We start from the raw sequence: 14,661 nt of genomic DNA, 5'->3' as shown, positions 1-14,661 counted from the left end.
CGCTCGCGTGGACGAGTACGTGGACTGGCTACACCGGCCACCGGAGCTAGGGCTTTTCCTTGGACGTGAGCCAAGTCGGGTCACGGACGAGTTCGTGGAGGAGATAGAGCCTTGGTTCCGAGGCGCGTTCAAGGCGATGGAGGAGGAAGGGCGCGATCGCGAACCTGGCCCAGACGAGGGCCGCATGGTCGGGCACTACTAGTTGAGGAAGTCGGAACTCGCGCCGGCCGGGTTCCTGAAGGCGCATATTGAGAGCACGCTTGACGCGGTCTGCGGTCTGCAATTTCCCCCTATTCTTCTTTAATTGTTGTTTCCTGAGTTTAATGAGCTCGTGGTAATGATAATAATGATATCTATTGCTCCTATTCTAGAGGATTCTTAGAAGAGAAGCTTGACGATCGGTTTATTTGTTGACATTTGCTGAATGCCAAGTGTCGGGAGTTCTGTTGAAAGATGATAAAATTTTATTCATTGGAGCAAGTTCTCAATAAGACAGGAAGCTTGTGACTTTTAACTTACAATGTTGGACACTCTGTCATATAGGTTTGTCTTTCGGTCGACTTAGATGGATGTTAGAGCTCCCGAACGACAGAGATAGTCAGATAGATCGGTATCCTTTGCTAATGGAACAAGTGGAGAGTAGTAGTGGTCATCAGCACATAATTGATGTAGAGAGAAATGGGGACGCCTCATTGACAGCATCTCATGGTGATCAGCAACGTAGGGTAGACTCGACAGAGGATGAGGATGGACTTTCGCCTATCATGCCAGCCCTTGCGGATCAAACAACTGTAAATTCATCAAACAGATTGAACTGCAGAATTCCTCTAGCACGAGAAGAAGGAGTGATGATTACCACCAGCATCAAACAAGTCCATTGAATTTTGGACTATGGATTTCAGTGGAGTTAGTTGTCACTTTGTGGGTCAAATTATAGCATCCATAGTGGTTTTTGTCATTGTCAAGACATGAAAATCCAGAGGCTCCACTATTTGCATGGGTTGTAGGTTATGCATCTGGTTGTGTGGCAACACTTTGCCTATTCTTTCTTTGGCGTTATCATTCGGCAACCGTAGTAGTGATCAGCAGTCCGGTCGATCCCATCGAGGGACTTCTCATAGTAGTCAATCGAGCCTAGCTCTTATACAGCTATCTGTCACACAGTCCACGAGATGAGGGCAATCAACATTCTGAAGAATTGGCATCATGGAATGGCCAAATTGCGAGACACTCTCGAGTTCACGGTAAGTTCAATCGTTTCTTATGCTTCTCATGGATGATGATTGCTTCTCATCTATTCAAATTGAATTTCAATTTGCGTTGTGGGATTGTTGGCATCATTCAGAATAACCTAGTCTATACAATCTATGATAGATGGAATCAACAGCTAATTTCGTTTTTGTAGAATTAGTGGGCTGGTGGACCATTTCAAGATGGCCTTAGACTGTTTTTTTGCTGTATGGTTTGTTGTCGGCTATGTGTGGATTTTTGGATTCACTCTTCACCTTCTGATACTCCGAAACTGTTCTGTTCTGTCTATACATGTAATTGCTGTGCTTGATGAAATATGTGTTGTGGCCCTTTTGCAGGTTATGTATAGCATTTCTAACTTTTAGCTGTATTGGATATGCCATGCCTTTTATACTATGTGCAACAATTTGTTGCTGCCTACCTTGCATAATATCTGTTCTGGGCATCCAAGAAGACTTTTCGCAGACAAGAGGAGCCACCTCAGAAACCATCAATGCTCCTCCTATCTACAAATTCAAGGTGAAGCAAGACTTAAATGCTGACGGTGAGGAATTTAACACAGGAGGAAGTGAAGGCGGGGTCTTGGCTCCAGGGACAGAAAAGGAGTGTTTCTTGTCAGGAGAAGATGCGGTAAGCATAAAATCCACTTATGTCCTCCCATTCCAATTCTGGAGTTCAAGCACCCTCCTGCTGAATTTTGACCTATAATGTAGGGCTAGCATTTGATTTCGCGTCCTAAAAAGAAAGGCCTCGCCTCACATCTGCTTGTACGTTCCTTAACATGGTGAAACTATCATGATAGCAGCAAGTCGCAAATGCTTACTATCGGCAGCTAGGCATGATATTTATCTTCAAGCAGACAAAGTGATGTTGCCATTGTATTTGTGCAGGTTTGCTGTATTTGCTTGTCAAGATATGAAGATAACGATGAACTTAAAGAGCTACCTTGTCACCATGTCTTCCACGTTGAGTGCATTGATAAATGGTTAAAGATCAATGCCTCATGCCCCCTCTGTAAAAGTGAGATTAGCGAGAGCAGTGGGCTTTCGCAATCTGACAGAGACAGCTAGAACTGAGGACGAGTTTCAAGTAGCTCAAGAATTTGCATAAGGGAGCTGCCCATGAATGTGCCAACTACAATGTTTGCTCATCGGACTTACGATGAAACAGGGCCTCTTCGCAGATACGTGTATTGACTTGGCACAGGTAGCAGAGGTTATATCTGCAAAGAGGTTCTCTTGTGACGCATCGGATGATTTACCATTGCTACACTACACTATGTAGAAGTGAATCTCTTGCTTGGGAGTGGTCCCACCTTCTCAGGACATGTAAATGTGAGGTCGAAGTTGAATGGTCGGCTCATACGCCGGGTCCCGTGAAACGATCTGGGGTGCTGCAATGGCAAAGGAATCTTTGCGCACAGATCCTATCTCGGGATAATGGTAATGATGTATATAGCTTGTTCGAAAATACAGCACATGGTGTATTCAATCATGTAAATTGCGATAAACTGTAACTATTCATCGTGTCATGTTCTCCTATTTTAGAGCCCTAGAGTGGGCATGCTTAAGATAAATGGAGGACCTCAGTACTATTGCTGTTACAGACAGTTACCAAAGGCTGATCAAGAAATAGCTAGCATAGTGCGTAATCAAAGTTGTAGCAATATGCTAAAAAATTGCTGATATTTGCAGAGAACAACTTTAGTTTTATCTTTCCTCTTTTAAATAAAAAGATTGAAGACAGATGAGCAATAGAATTTGGAAGAACGTGATGGACAAAAACTGATCATGGATAGAGCAATAGCAATTTAGTCTTTGGTTTTGTTTTAGATTCTATTTGTTTCATAGATTTGGAAAATATTTTTTTAATATTAATCACTTAGATCAAATTCAACTAATTAGTTCATGAAAAGTTCTCTCCATCCCTTGCAATTATGTATGTCTAAATATTTTTATGAACGTTAAAAATATCTTATTCATTAATTTTTTATAGGCAATACAAGTAATATTCATTTTTAAAAGTGATACAAATGCATAATTTTTAAGATACACTGTACACAGTATCAAAGATCATTCCACACCATCCCTCACAAGATATGAGAGCATTGCGCAAGTGATCGGTTTGGGACTCAGAAAAGAAGAAAAATGGCTTTTTCTTGAACTTACATATTTCGTGCCATTCATATTACTATTCTGGTTGTGGTCTCAGAAGGGAGATGAGGCTACATAATTTCAACCTCCTTATTTTGGTGCGAAAACAGCAAAAATGGCATACCGTTATTTTCGCATTTTCTAAATTTATTTTTAGAGTTTCAGACGACTTAAAAGCAGGAGAAATTGCCAAAGGCCTCAAGAGATAATTTCTTTGAAGGTTGTTTCAGGGAAAACTAGAAGAAAAGAAAAAGAAAATTAAACATTTTCCCTACAATCTAGGGAAATTTCCGTAACAGAAAAAGATAAAGTCCAGCAAAACATATGGCTCCTCTACAACAACAACCCATTAGGAGACCACTTGTCTTCATCCATTTCATTAGTGATACGAAAAAATCAAAGAAGATAAATTAGAAGATAAATTAGGAGGTTCATATTAGCAAGGATAACATAGAGCCAAGGCCCGAATCACTCACTTGCATACCAAAAAATAGAAAACTTTCATGACCTGAAACTAGAAAACGAAGAACAAAAACCAACCCAGGAGAGCATGTCTTATTGATGCAAAATCTATCATTTGTAACATCTCATTCCAAAATTTTTCACAGAACGCAATGTTTATACAAAGGAAAAACAATGGTGGACATAAATAAGGGAAGTACAACATGTCTCCAGAAGTAAGTTTGCAGAGGCCACTTGTTCTTAAGGCTGATGAAGCATCCGTTCTTCAAAATTTCTCCTATGGCTCCACCTCAGGATGTCCTATAGATTGTAAAACTAACAATGCAAAAAGGGAAACCTTAGCTTAATGCATATTCCCATTGCCCAAAATGAGCTTTCAACTCCACTTGTTAGATAGAGAGGTCCTTAAAAGCTTCCAGTTTTCCATTTGACGCAAGAGAATCCATGCTTATGCCACCCGCAGGATGGTTGACTCCATTTTCAGGATTACTAGAAATCTGGTTGTACGAGGACTTTAGAACTGCAGAACTGCGACTTCCTTCAAAATATGTGGAGTGCGGGAAGTATTCAGCACAACGTAATTTCCATCCTGTTGAAGATGTATTTTACAAGTGTCAGAGACACCATCTCAAAAGTCAAATCTAGCTTTATCCAATCATAATATCCCATCTTTGTATTCAGTAAAATGAGTAGTCCAATAAGGAAGTAGGGATAGAAGAATGGTCATCAGTAACGAAATTCACCGACGAGATCCCTCCCTGACTCTCACACCCCAACACACACCCACCCAGCCACCCACTTGCTACCCTATACTGCTGCTACTCCAATTATTTCAACAGATACTCCACATTTTAAGCATAACTTTACCAAAAACAGTTGATGAGATCAAAACTTACTTGATGCAGCATCCATATCAACCACTGCTGAGGAGAGTAGCTTGTGAACCGCAATACAATCCTTGAGTTTCCATTCCTTAACTGATCTGAGTGCTCCATTTCTATGCAACATAACGTGGACATGCTCAACAGATTATCAAGGGGATGGCAGCGTAAAACGGTCCAAAACAAATGAAATGAAGACGGTAGACCTTCGTTGCACCAAACAGTACCTTTGCACCAAGTTGTTGCTTGAATCCTCAATTAATTTCACAGCCTTGCCCTTATTGCTGGGTTCCAAAAGATACAGCATTTCTGCAGCAGCTGCCTTGTGCATCAAGGAATCTGCACACACAAAAAAAAAGACCAAGCACACTTAGAACCTGTTATAACACACATAAGAAAATTGTCTGATGTTGAGGATACCTTTATGCTTATTGAGGAATGACTCATTTGCCTCTAACAGAGACTTCCCATGCAAATGACTGCAAGATGAACAATTGTATGTGTTAAAAGACTGCCATATTGAAAAAACAAACAAGAAAGATATAGCAAGTCCAAAAGACAGGTTGTAAAGAACCTGATTTATGGTCGTTCAGCTTCTAATACAGTGCAAATAAGTTTCTCAGAGTCAGTAGCTGGGGCAGCCATGGAACTAACTACGTGGAAAAACTTTAACTGCAGCATAAGAAGCACCCATCAGGAACAACACCAAGCCGTCAAAATCTCTAGCAACCGGGGAAACAATATAGACCACCACTGAAAAGAATTGAGGAAAAAGCAGCAGCAACACAGATCAACATACTATGACTTGCATCAAAATTTACAGACACCCAAAAGATGCAACAAATATATCAACAGCTCAACCCAAGGAGTTAAGAGGACATATGAGAATGATAAAATATCTCGAGTGCAAACTAGAGAGGAACTAACCAGGCACCTATGTGTGTCAGGGCTTTCTGCGTCCAACCGGAGCAGCTGCTTCACCGCCTGGGTTTATGAAAAGAGCAGCATATAAAGATGCATATATTAAAATGGAGGTAAGTAGAAAATTAAATTGCAAGCAGCACATATATAGGAAAAAGAAACAGAACATTTATCAGCTTGTCATTAAGTTACTCCGAACAATATGTTTCAAGAAGTTTCAAGAGTAAGAAAGTCACTGGACAAAAGAAAAAAGAAGCAAAGTAACCCCCAGGCAAAATTACCTGAAAAGCAAGCAAAGTTTTCCACTTTCTCATATTTACTTCAAACGAAAGAATGTGTGTTTCCAAAGAATCAGGTGAGCTCCTTTGAAGCCGCTTCAATTACTTTGTTGCCTCTGATAGTGGATCCTCGACCTACCACCACATATACATAATGGAATCCTGGTCACAGCAGCAACTTTTAATCAAAAGGAAGTTACATAATATATGAAGCCAAAAAAGAAGATTGCGCAGGAATATTACATACACTAATTTATCAGGAAGAAGCTGCTCATTGGTACATATCATGCTCTCTCTAGAAACGATAAAGCACATTTTTTGGCAAAAGGAATGTAATCACCAATTCCAATATTAGTATTTTCATGTGCTATTCAGAATCAAAATGGGCAGGCATTCGCGTTTATGACAGAATGCCTATCCCCCCTCCTTTACGAGACACTTTTTTTTTAATCGTAGCCTAACTATTTCCCATTTCATAGATGGATATCTAGGGACTCAAGTCTAAATAAAATTGATTGTACACAATTGTAATTTGCACCAGACATATTTTACTTGAGTAATTATGAAAATTGAATCTGACAAGAAGATACCTGGTAAGTCCAGCTAACTTGGTGCTATAATTTGACCCACGGTGACAACTAACTCCACTGAAATCCATAGTCCAGAATTCAATGGACTTGTTCGATGCTGGTGGTAATCATCACTCCTTCTTCTCGTGCTAGAGGAATTCACGGAGTTCAATTTGTTTGATGAATTTACAGTTGTTTGATCCGCAGGGGCTGGCATGATAGGCGAAAGTCCATCCTCATCCTCTGTCGAGTCTACCCTGCGTTGCTGATCACCATGAGATGTTGTCAATGAGGCGTCCCCATTTCTCTCTACATCAATTATGTGTTGATGACCACTACTACTCTCCACTTGTTCCATTAGCAAAGGATACCGATCTATCTGACTATCTCTGTCATTTGGGAGCTCCAACATCCATCTAAGTCGACCGAAAGACAAACCTATATGACAGGAGTGTCCAACATTGTAAGTTAAAAGTCACGAGCTTCCTGTCTTATTGAGAACTTGCTCCAATGAATAAAATTTTATCATCTTTCAACAGAACTCCCGACACTTGGCATTCAGCAAATGTCAACAAATAAACCGATCGTCAAGCTTCTCTTCTAAGAATCCTCTAGAATAGGAGCAATAGATATCATTATTATCATTACCACGAGCTCATTAAACTCAGGAAACAACAATTAAAGAAGAACATGGGGAAATTGCAGACCGCAGACCGCGTCAAGCGTGCTCTCAATATGCGCCTTCAGGAACCCGGCCGGCACGAGTTCCGACTTCCTCAACCAGTAGTGCCCGACCATGCGGCCCTCATCTGGGCCAGGTTCGCGATCGCGCCCTTCCCCAGCTCCTCCATCGCCTTGAACGCGGCCTGGAACCGAGGCTCTATCTCCTCCACGAACTCGTCCGTGGACCCGACTCGGCTCACGTCCAAGGAAAAGCCCTAGCTCCGATGCTGGTGTAGCCAGTCCACGTACCTCATCCACAGCGAGCGGGAATCCTCCCCAGCCCTTTAGCCCGCGCCTCTCCTTCTTCGCCACGCCGTCGGCCCTACCTAGGTCCACCGAGATCCCCCTCGCGATCGATCGGGCCAGCGACAGGGACAACACCCGGTCGACGACGAGGAGCCCGGCGCCGCTCGGGAACGAGACCGAGGCCGCCTCCCTCCTGCCGGAGGCCGACGGCTTCGCGGCGGAGGCGGGCGGCGTCTTCGGCCTGAGGGAGGGGGAGGACGAGCAGATACAGAGACGGAGGACGCCATCGGCGGCGGCGGCTCGGAGTCAGAGTTGATGACGAGTTCGTCGGAGGGAGGCAATCGGACGGAGGCCCGGGAGTTGCCGAGAGACCAACGCGAGCACAAACCTCGATCTCCACGTTGGAAACATCGGCGAAGGTTTGAGAAACCAGCTGCGACCGGCGGGGCTCTTGGAGGAGGCGACGTGATAGAGGTAGATGATCGGCGAGGCTTTTTGGAGAGGCGGAGGCGGAGGGGGTGGGATGCGCTGAGAAGGAAACGGAGGAAATAAGTGCAACTCGTTCGTCCGCTCTTCCACGAAAGAGACAAAACCAAAATCGTTCCGTCTTGCTCTTCCACGAAAGAGAGACAAAATCAAAAAAATTCAAGCGAGGAGAGAGAAAATTTAAGCGGGAGTGTTGCGCATTTATTACTGTCCTTTCTTCTGCCAGCCGAGTCGAGCCAAGCCGAGCCAACAGCCGAGTTATTTGGGAGAGGAGAGAGAGAGAGAGAGAGAAAGAAGCGATGAGTTGAGATCAAGGAGAGGAAGATGGGGCCTGACCTTATGGGTCCCACGAGGACACGTGTCACGCTCCCACCGCCTTCTTGTTTGCCAGGCTGTCTACATAAGACGTACCCAATATTTTCTCGAACAGAGGAACGAACGAAGCTTCTCTTTCCTTCGTTTGAGAAGGAAAGACAAAAGCTTAAACCGCAATAAATGCTCTGACAGGAGAGAGAGTGTGCAGGCTAGGAGGAGAGAGGGCTCGGCAAGCTAGGAAGAGGAGAGAGAGAGGGGAAGAAGGCAGAAGACGCAGAGGACACCAAATGGGCCCACCCCTCCACATGGCACCTCGTGAGTGGCCGGGGACCACGCTGACGTGGAGCTCCCGGACCACCCAATATTTTCTGCCCCTCTCTGCTCTAACCTCTGCTGCCTTTTGCCCTTTTTTGCAGGTTTTGCGCGCGCGAGTTGGAGGAGGGAGAGGCTAGCGTGGGCCGGGCCGAAAGGGAAACGGGCTGGGCGCGCGAGGAAAGAGAAGCGGGCGGTGGGCCGAGGCCAATGCCGAGATCCGGCCCCAACTCGACCTCAAGGCGTTTTTTTTTGTTTTTCTATTTTTTGTTGTTTTGTTGTTTTGTTTTTCTTTTTTTCTCTTTTTTTTAGTGAGTAATTCCTAATTTTGTACACGATTAAATCTTAAATAAAATCGTAAAATTTAGATGTCAACAAACTCCTTAGATGTAATCGACGCTCCTGCTCCTCCAACTAGGGATGGAGCTCGTGGGTTAGAACTTGAAAGGTGTAAGGAGCGATTTGTTTTCGGCGGACAGCCTTGTGGTAACAGGGAAATTTTGGTCAAAAATTGTTCAGCGATTGTTCTCCAAGGTAATGATCCTCTAGTTCATACACCCATTCATCATAAATCTAGAGGTAAAATCATGAAATTTTGGATGAGATTATCCGCCGATTGAAAATTTGGCTGGACATCAGTTTACTCATTTGCAATTACGATGGTTACTCAAAGTTCTTATTTAAAACAAACTTCATTTCCCTCATTTTTTATAAATAAATAAATAAATAAAGGCCTACTTCAAATTCGTAATTGAAAATTTTGTTAATTTTTTTGGCAGGTAGAGGGTTGCCTCTCCTTCTCCCCCTTCCCTCCATGGCCAATATCGGGTATAGATGAATTTTCATTTATTGAAATCACCTTAACTGAGTGATCTAAGAGAAAATTGTAATCTTTAGATGTTATTACTTGTTGATAATTTCATGTCAACTTTAAAAAGGATTATGAGTTCTTTCAAAAATAAGCTTCATTGAGTTGTTTCATTCAAGATTATTTCTTTTCCATTTTGATAAAAAAAAAATTAGCATAGATCGATGGTGTCCACTCTACAATGTATACATATATGTTTTCTTTGATAATGAATTTATAAGTCCAAATTAGTTATTTTCTATATCAAGAAATCATACGGTGGCAATGGAGCATATAGGAGTAAGATCCTAGGTTATCGTTAGTTTTTTCGTTGGCATTATCCAAAATCACGTAACGAGGGAAGACAATTCACAATGGCCATCACCTTCCTCCTCTATTTTTGTCCTGGCTTTTTGACAAAATTTTTGTCCTTATGAAGGTGCAAGAAAGTAAAACGATATGTACAATAACACAACATTAATATAAGAGCCAAAAGAAGACAATCTCAAAGTAATTAGGGTCAAGATAAACTAGCTCAACTCCCTCCCAACATAATACTAGATTGTGGGCAAACATACAAAGCTTTTCCAATGAAACAGCACAGGCTTCTCTAAACAACATTGTTATCTCTAAAAGGAGAACTAGTTGAAATTACCGAAGCACACGGTGAAGTAGAGAGTATTTCTAGTTCCATCTCGAATTTGTCATTGTTAACTGACACATCTAGTGGGTAGATAAGCGGTTTTGGAGGCATATGAAGTTTACCAATATCTCCTTCCAGCATTTCTAGGACTTTGTTCATTGGAGGGCGATGGTCAGGGTTTAATTGTATGCACCAAAGTGCAACTATTATCATTTTTTTTATCACCTTCCTTTCCTCTTCCACAACTTCTTCCATTTCAAGACTTGTACCTTCACCGAATTGGTCATACACCCACAACGGAAAATAAATTTGGCTTGAGCGTTCTACATTTGCATTTATATTACTCCTTCTACTTGCCATTTCCATGAGCAACATTCCGAAGCTGTAGACATCCGCTTTATAAGATACGCCACCAATGCTTTTGTAAAACAACTCAGGTGCCAAATATCCCAAGGTTCCTCTTGCAGCAGTTAATGAAACTATGCTATGATCCGTGGGATAAAGTTTCGCAATTCCAAAGTCAGAAACTTTCGGAATAAAATTCTTATCTAAAAGAATATTATGAGGCTTGATATCGAAGTGTAGTATTTGCATGTCACACCCCCGATGTAAATATTCAATCCCCCTTGCGATCCCAAGAGCGATCTCATATATTTTCATGTAATCAAGAAACTTATCACTTTCCTTAGCAAAAATGTGCTTATCTAGAGACCCATTTGTCATGAGATCATACATGAGAGCTTGTTTCGAGCCTTCAAAGCAAAAACTGATGAGTTGCACTACATTAATATGGTGAATTCTTCCAATAGTAGCCACTTCACTAATAAAATCTTGGCCATGGGCCTTGGATTGCTTCAAAATCTTTATGGCTACTTCATTTCCATTTTTGAGTGTTCCTTTGTACACGGAACCATACCCTCCTTCACCTAGTTTGTGCTTAAAATTTCTAGTGATCTTCTTGATGTTCATGTAAGAATACCTTATGGGAAAAAAGTGGCTATGAGCTTGCAAGAATTCTTCGACATTCTTATCCATTGCTAAGTGCCTTCTTCTGTACTTGTAGATCAAAAATATCACGACAAATGGCATCCCGATTACAAATTTCGCTGCACGGAAAAACATTGAGGAAAATTTTGATAGGTTAGAATAAGTTCTTTTTTTAATTATTTTAAGAACGGATCACTGTAGCTTACCTAGTAAGGCTGTAAACTCTATAGTTGTCCAAAATGCAAAAAAGTTGACACCTGTGAAAGGAAGGAATTATCTGAAAAAGGAATTGAAGAAATATAGTTTGGAAAACAAAAATCACTAGGAATCATAGTAGCAAGATACACTGTATAAGTTGAATTTTGTCCTAAAGAATATGAGAAGTGGGATACGTGCATTTTCACATAAATGGAAATAATAAGCGTCATTTCCCATAGATAATAGCTGGTAAAAGAAACTCCATTTCTTTGTTAGCAGTGAACAATCATAGAGAAAGTGATTTTCATTTTTAATTAATAATTTTCTTCCTCATATTGATACATGAATATAGTTTTTTAAGGACTTTATTAACGAGCGTCTCTTGAATTATTAGTTAAGTGACTAATTAAGGAACGAATTAAGAAAATGAGAAAATATGAACCCTATACCAACGAAAAACTAGTCATATAGCTGTTCGCACAATCCAGGCACATGTGTATGTGCAGCTGATAATGGGTCTTTTCGGGATGTCTTCTACAGTCACTTGTTTACATTTTGGCGAATCTAACAACTCCTATATTCCGATTTTAAAATGTAACGCAAAGCTCCTAAAACCTTTCAAATACGCAAATGTTGATACTATAACATGTAAATTCTGTCATTATTTTCTTGGACTTTAAATATTTCTTTCATTTTCCAGTTAAGAAGATAAAGTAGCAAGTGAAAGAGCATCCAGAATCATGCAAAATTGTGGTAAAATTTCATTGTCAACCGATGCTTACCACCAGTGTAGAGAAAGGATCTGCAACCCTGATGGCCTTTGTAGATGCTATAGAAATCAAAGAAGCAAAAGAAAGTTGGCTTCCAAATTGCATTTCGAAAAGTTCGACCAAAGTAGACATCAAATCCATCGGCCATGATGTTATGGATGCGCTCATAGTTGTAGGAGCTACTATTAATTTGCTCTTTATCCCCAAAATCAATTGATACCCATGTCCATCTACTAATGGTGCAAAAATCCTTGACATCTAATACTTTTGGATTGATCAAAGCATACAAGTACCAATTCGATGATGTGTTGAAAGAGTTCGACCCCTCAATACATGGAGCGGTGGCAATGTAGAGTAGAGAGCTAACTGGCTTTGAGCAATTCACAATGATCAATAAACCACTGCGGGCCATGTAGTATGGGCGGGCCATGTAGTATGGGTTGTTTGGATCAGAAAAGATCTTAGAATTGTACAACGCCCATGAAGCCTGTGAATGACTGGGGAGAGACGAGCAATTATCCTTTTGCAACCCCATGTCGATTAATCTGATTTGGTGGGTGGAATAATTGATAGATTGCACATAGTATCGACCATCACGGAAGTGTAGAACAGTGTGATTATCTTCACAAGTCAGCTTATACTTCGAGTCACCACACCTCTTTGGATCGCTCCTCAATCGAAACAGATATCTTATATTGTGAATATCACCACAAGATGAAGTACATTGTCGATCACTCGGCTCGACATTGCTAGTCATAGCCAAAAATAGAACAAGAATGAGCAGCAACACTTGATAGATACTCATGAAGTTGAGAGCATTAACATGACTCTTTTCGACTTTTGGGAAAGGAGAAATTGGTGAAGAATTGTTTGATGTGAGTGGAGGCACAATATGAAGCGAATGAAGAAGGATTGGATGAATCTCGCTTGATTAGAGAATTGGAGTCGCGCCGTCCTATAAAGAGAAGCCCAAGTCAGTAAACTGAACAAATGCATGGAAAGTCCAGAAATTAAAGAGGTGGACCCAAACCAAAGTTCAACCACCCATATATAGAACGCATCTTGGAAATTTACACCCAGTGAAAATTCAAAAGTTCCGTTTGTCACGGGGGATTTTCTTTCTCCTCTCTCTCCCTCCCCTTCCACTTTTTCTCCCCGCAATTGTTCGTTCCACACCCCGTCAACAAACAAACCCATCTCTCTCCCTTTATCCCTCTCTCTCCCATTAATTCCCCTCTGACACACGGTCTTTCTTCTCATTTTTCTCTTATCTTTTGCCTCCGCCCTTCTTCTTCTCCATCTTCTTTCTTCACCGCACGAGTCATGACCATAGGAAAATTGATTTACAGCTTCGAGGAACAAAATCAAAAATAAACACCAGCTTGCCTCGAAACTTCTTATCCTATATCAGTTTTGACACGGCAACCACCAAAACTGTATTACATGCGTCCACTCCTCTATTGCTTGTTAGACAAGTCCAACAATCTATTCTTGTCCGCGATGATTTCTTATGTTTTTGGGCACTCAAATAGATTAAAATCAAACTAGTACATTGCGCAAGGGAGGCCAACTGCATAATGGACTGGGTTATTAAAGCCCAATGTCTTAAGATTTTACCATGTAATTGGATCTCTAAGCCTCCTCAAACCTTGTGTGACCTTTTATGTTCGAAGTCCATCTTTCTTTTCATTCAGTTTTTACTTATAAGTAATGAAAGCTAATTTTTTTCCAACAAAAAAAAAAGGATTAAAATTACAATTCAATAATCTACAGAAATATAACTATCGCAGACTGAAGTACGATAAAAATTCTTATATGGTTAAGAGTAGAAAATAGGGCAGTATAAGGACTCATTAAATGGGCATAGGAGGATTCACACACCCCATCTGTTATCTGGAAACATCAAGAAAGATATACGGTTATTTTTTAACTTTCACACATGAGCGGGACATGATCTTTTGATCCTACTTTAATGCTTTGTTTGGAAGAGGGAGGAAAGAGGAAAAAGGAGGTGGGTGAAGCAAATTTTTCATTTTTCCCCCAATTCACTGTCACATGATATTCAAATTTTTTAAAAATTAGTATTTCATCATGTCACGACATAGTACATCAATTTTGACAATACCATGAAACCATGTCACCATGCATCGGAAAATTTTGTTCTTATTTCTTCTGCAATGACATTTATTTATAATATGCAGAAACGAAATGCAGGATTACCAAACATAGGATAATACTTAAGAAACACAGTAAAAGGAGGCCATGCGCTAAGAATAATCAATGTGCAGACCTGAATATGATGAGTTTGCATAACTCAATGACCATTGCAATATCGCAGATATAGGAATTCTTACCTTGCCATGGTTATATTCCACCATCAAAGCATTATGCCTACATCTTAAGATGTCTTGGAATTCGACATTCCAAAGCCGAACCTGTGTCAACTTACGTTGCATGGGAGAAAGAATGGAGTTGCCAATGGCACCTTTTATGCATAAATGCCTCACCTTTGCAGATCTCGAGGATAATAGATCCTCGGTTCTGTTGATGATCAAAATGTCCTGTGAGGTAATCCTGAACTCACAATCGTAATGTTTCATGGAATGTAATTTAATAAAA

At 40.9% G+C, this 14,661-nt stretch overlaps 2 protein-coding genes and 1 long non-coding RNA gene across 3 annotated transcripts; 1 reads left to right on the top strand and 2 right to left on the bottom strand.

Annotated features, from left to right (window-relative positions):
* Positions 1-147: 147 nt before the first annotated feature.
* Positions 148-2,459, top strand: LOC104428675 (E3 ubiquitin-protein ligase At1g63170). Its single transcript, XM_039304800.1, is given in 11 exon segments — positions 148-275; positions 544-821; positions 824-919; positions 922-951; positions 953-1,064; positions 1,067-1,170; positions 1,172-1,248; positions 1,412-1,491; positions 1,494-1,524; positions 1,590-1,881; positions 2,142-2,459. Coding segments are annotated over 10 exon segments (1,254 nt in total). The 5' UTR covers positions 148-275; positions 544-569; the 3' UTR covers positions 2,322-2,459.
* A 1,475-nt stretch (positions 2,460-3,934) lies between these two features.
* On the bottom strand, positions 3,935-7,471 carry LOC104429770. Its single transcript, XR_722475.3, has 8 exons — positions 6,537-7,471; positions 5,950-6,081; positions 5,675-5,731; positions 5,322-5,419; positions 5,168-5,226; positions 4,975-5,086; positions 4,763-4,863; positions 3,935-4,455 (listed from the first exon to the last, which is right to left on the bottom strand). It is a non-coding gene; the product is annotated as an uncharacterized LOC104429770 (long non-coding RNA).
* A 2,555-nt stretch (positions 7,472-10,026) lies between these two features.
* LOC104427010 (rust resistance kinase Lr10) lies at positions 10,027-11,179 on the bottom strand. The gene is made up of 2 exons (XM_039304801.1): positions 11,067-11,179; positions 10,027-11,033 (listed from the first exon to the last, which is right to left on the bottom strand). Exons 1-2 carry the CDS (start codon positions 11,174-11,176, stop codon positions 10,055-10,057), a joined length of 1,089 nt encoding a protein of 362 aa, XP_039160735.1. The 5' UTR covers positions 11,177-11,179; the 3' UTR covers positions 10,027-10,054.
* Positions 11,180-14,661: the final 3,482 nt, after the last annotated feature.

The sequence above is a fragment of the Eucalyptus grandis genome, chromosome 11 (genome assembly GCF_016545825.1).
Source record: "Eucalyptus grandis isolate ANBG69807.140 chromosome 11, ASM1654582v1, whole genome shotgun sequence".
Taxonomy (NCBI): Eukaryota; Viridiplantae; Streptophyta; class Magnoliopsida; order Myrtales; family Myrtaceae; genus Eucalyptus; species Eucalyptus grandis.
The sequence above is the reverse complement of the archived record's forward strand: the minus strand, read 5'-3'. Positions and strand labels throughout refer to the sequence as shown.

Excerpts from the sequence above, each read along its gene's own strand:
- LOC104427010 (XM_039304801.1), bottom strand. The coding sequence starts at position 11,176 with ATGCCATTTGTCGTGATATTTTTGATCTACAAGTACAGAAGAAGGCAC. Across the intron at positions 11,034-11,066 it reads AGCCACTTTTTTCCCATAAG|AAATTTTAAGCACAAACTAG; the intron begins GTATTCTTACAT and ends GAAGATCACTAG.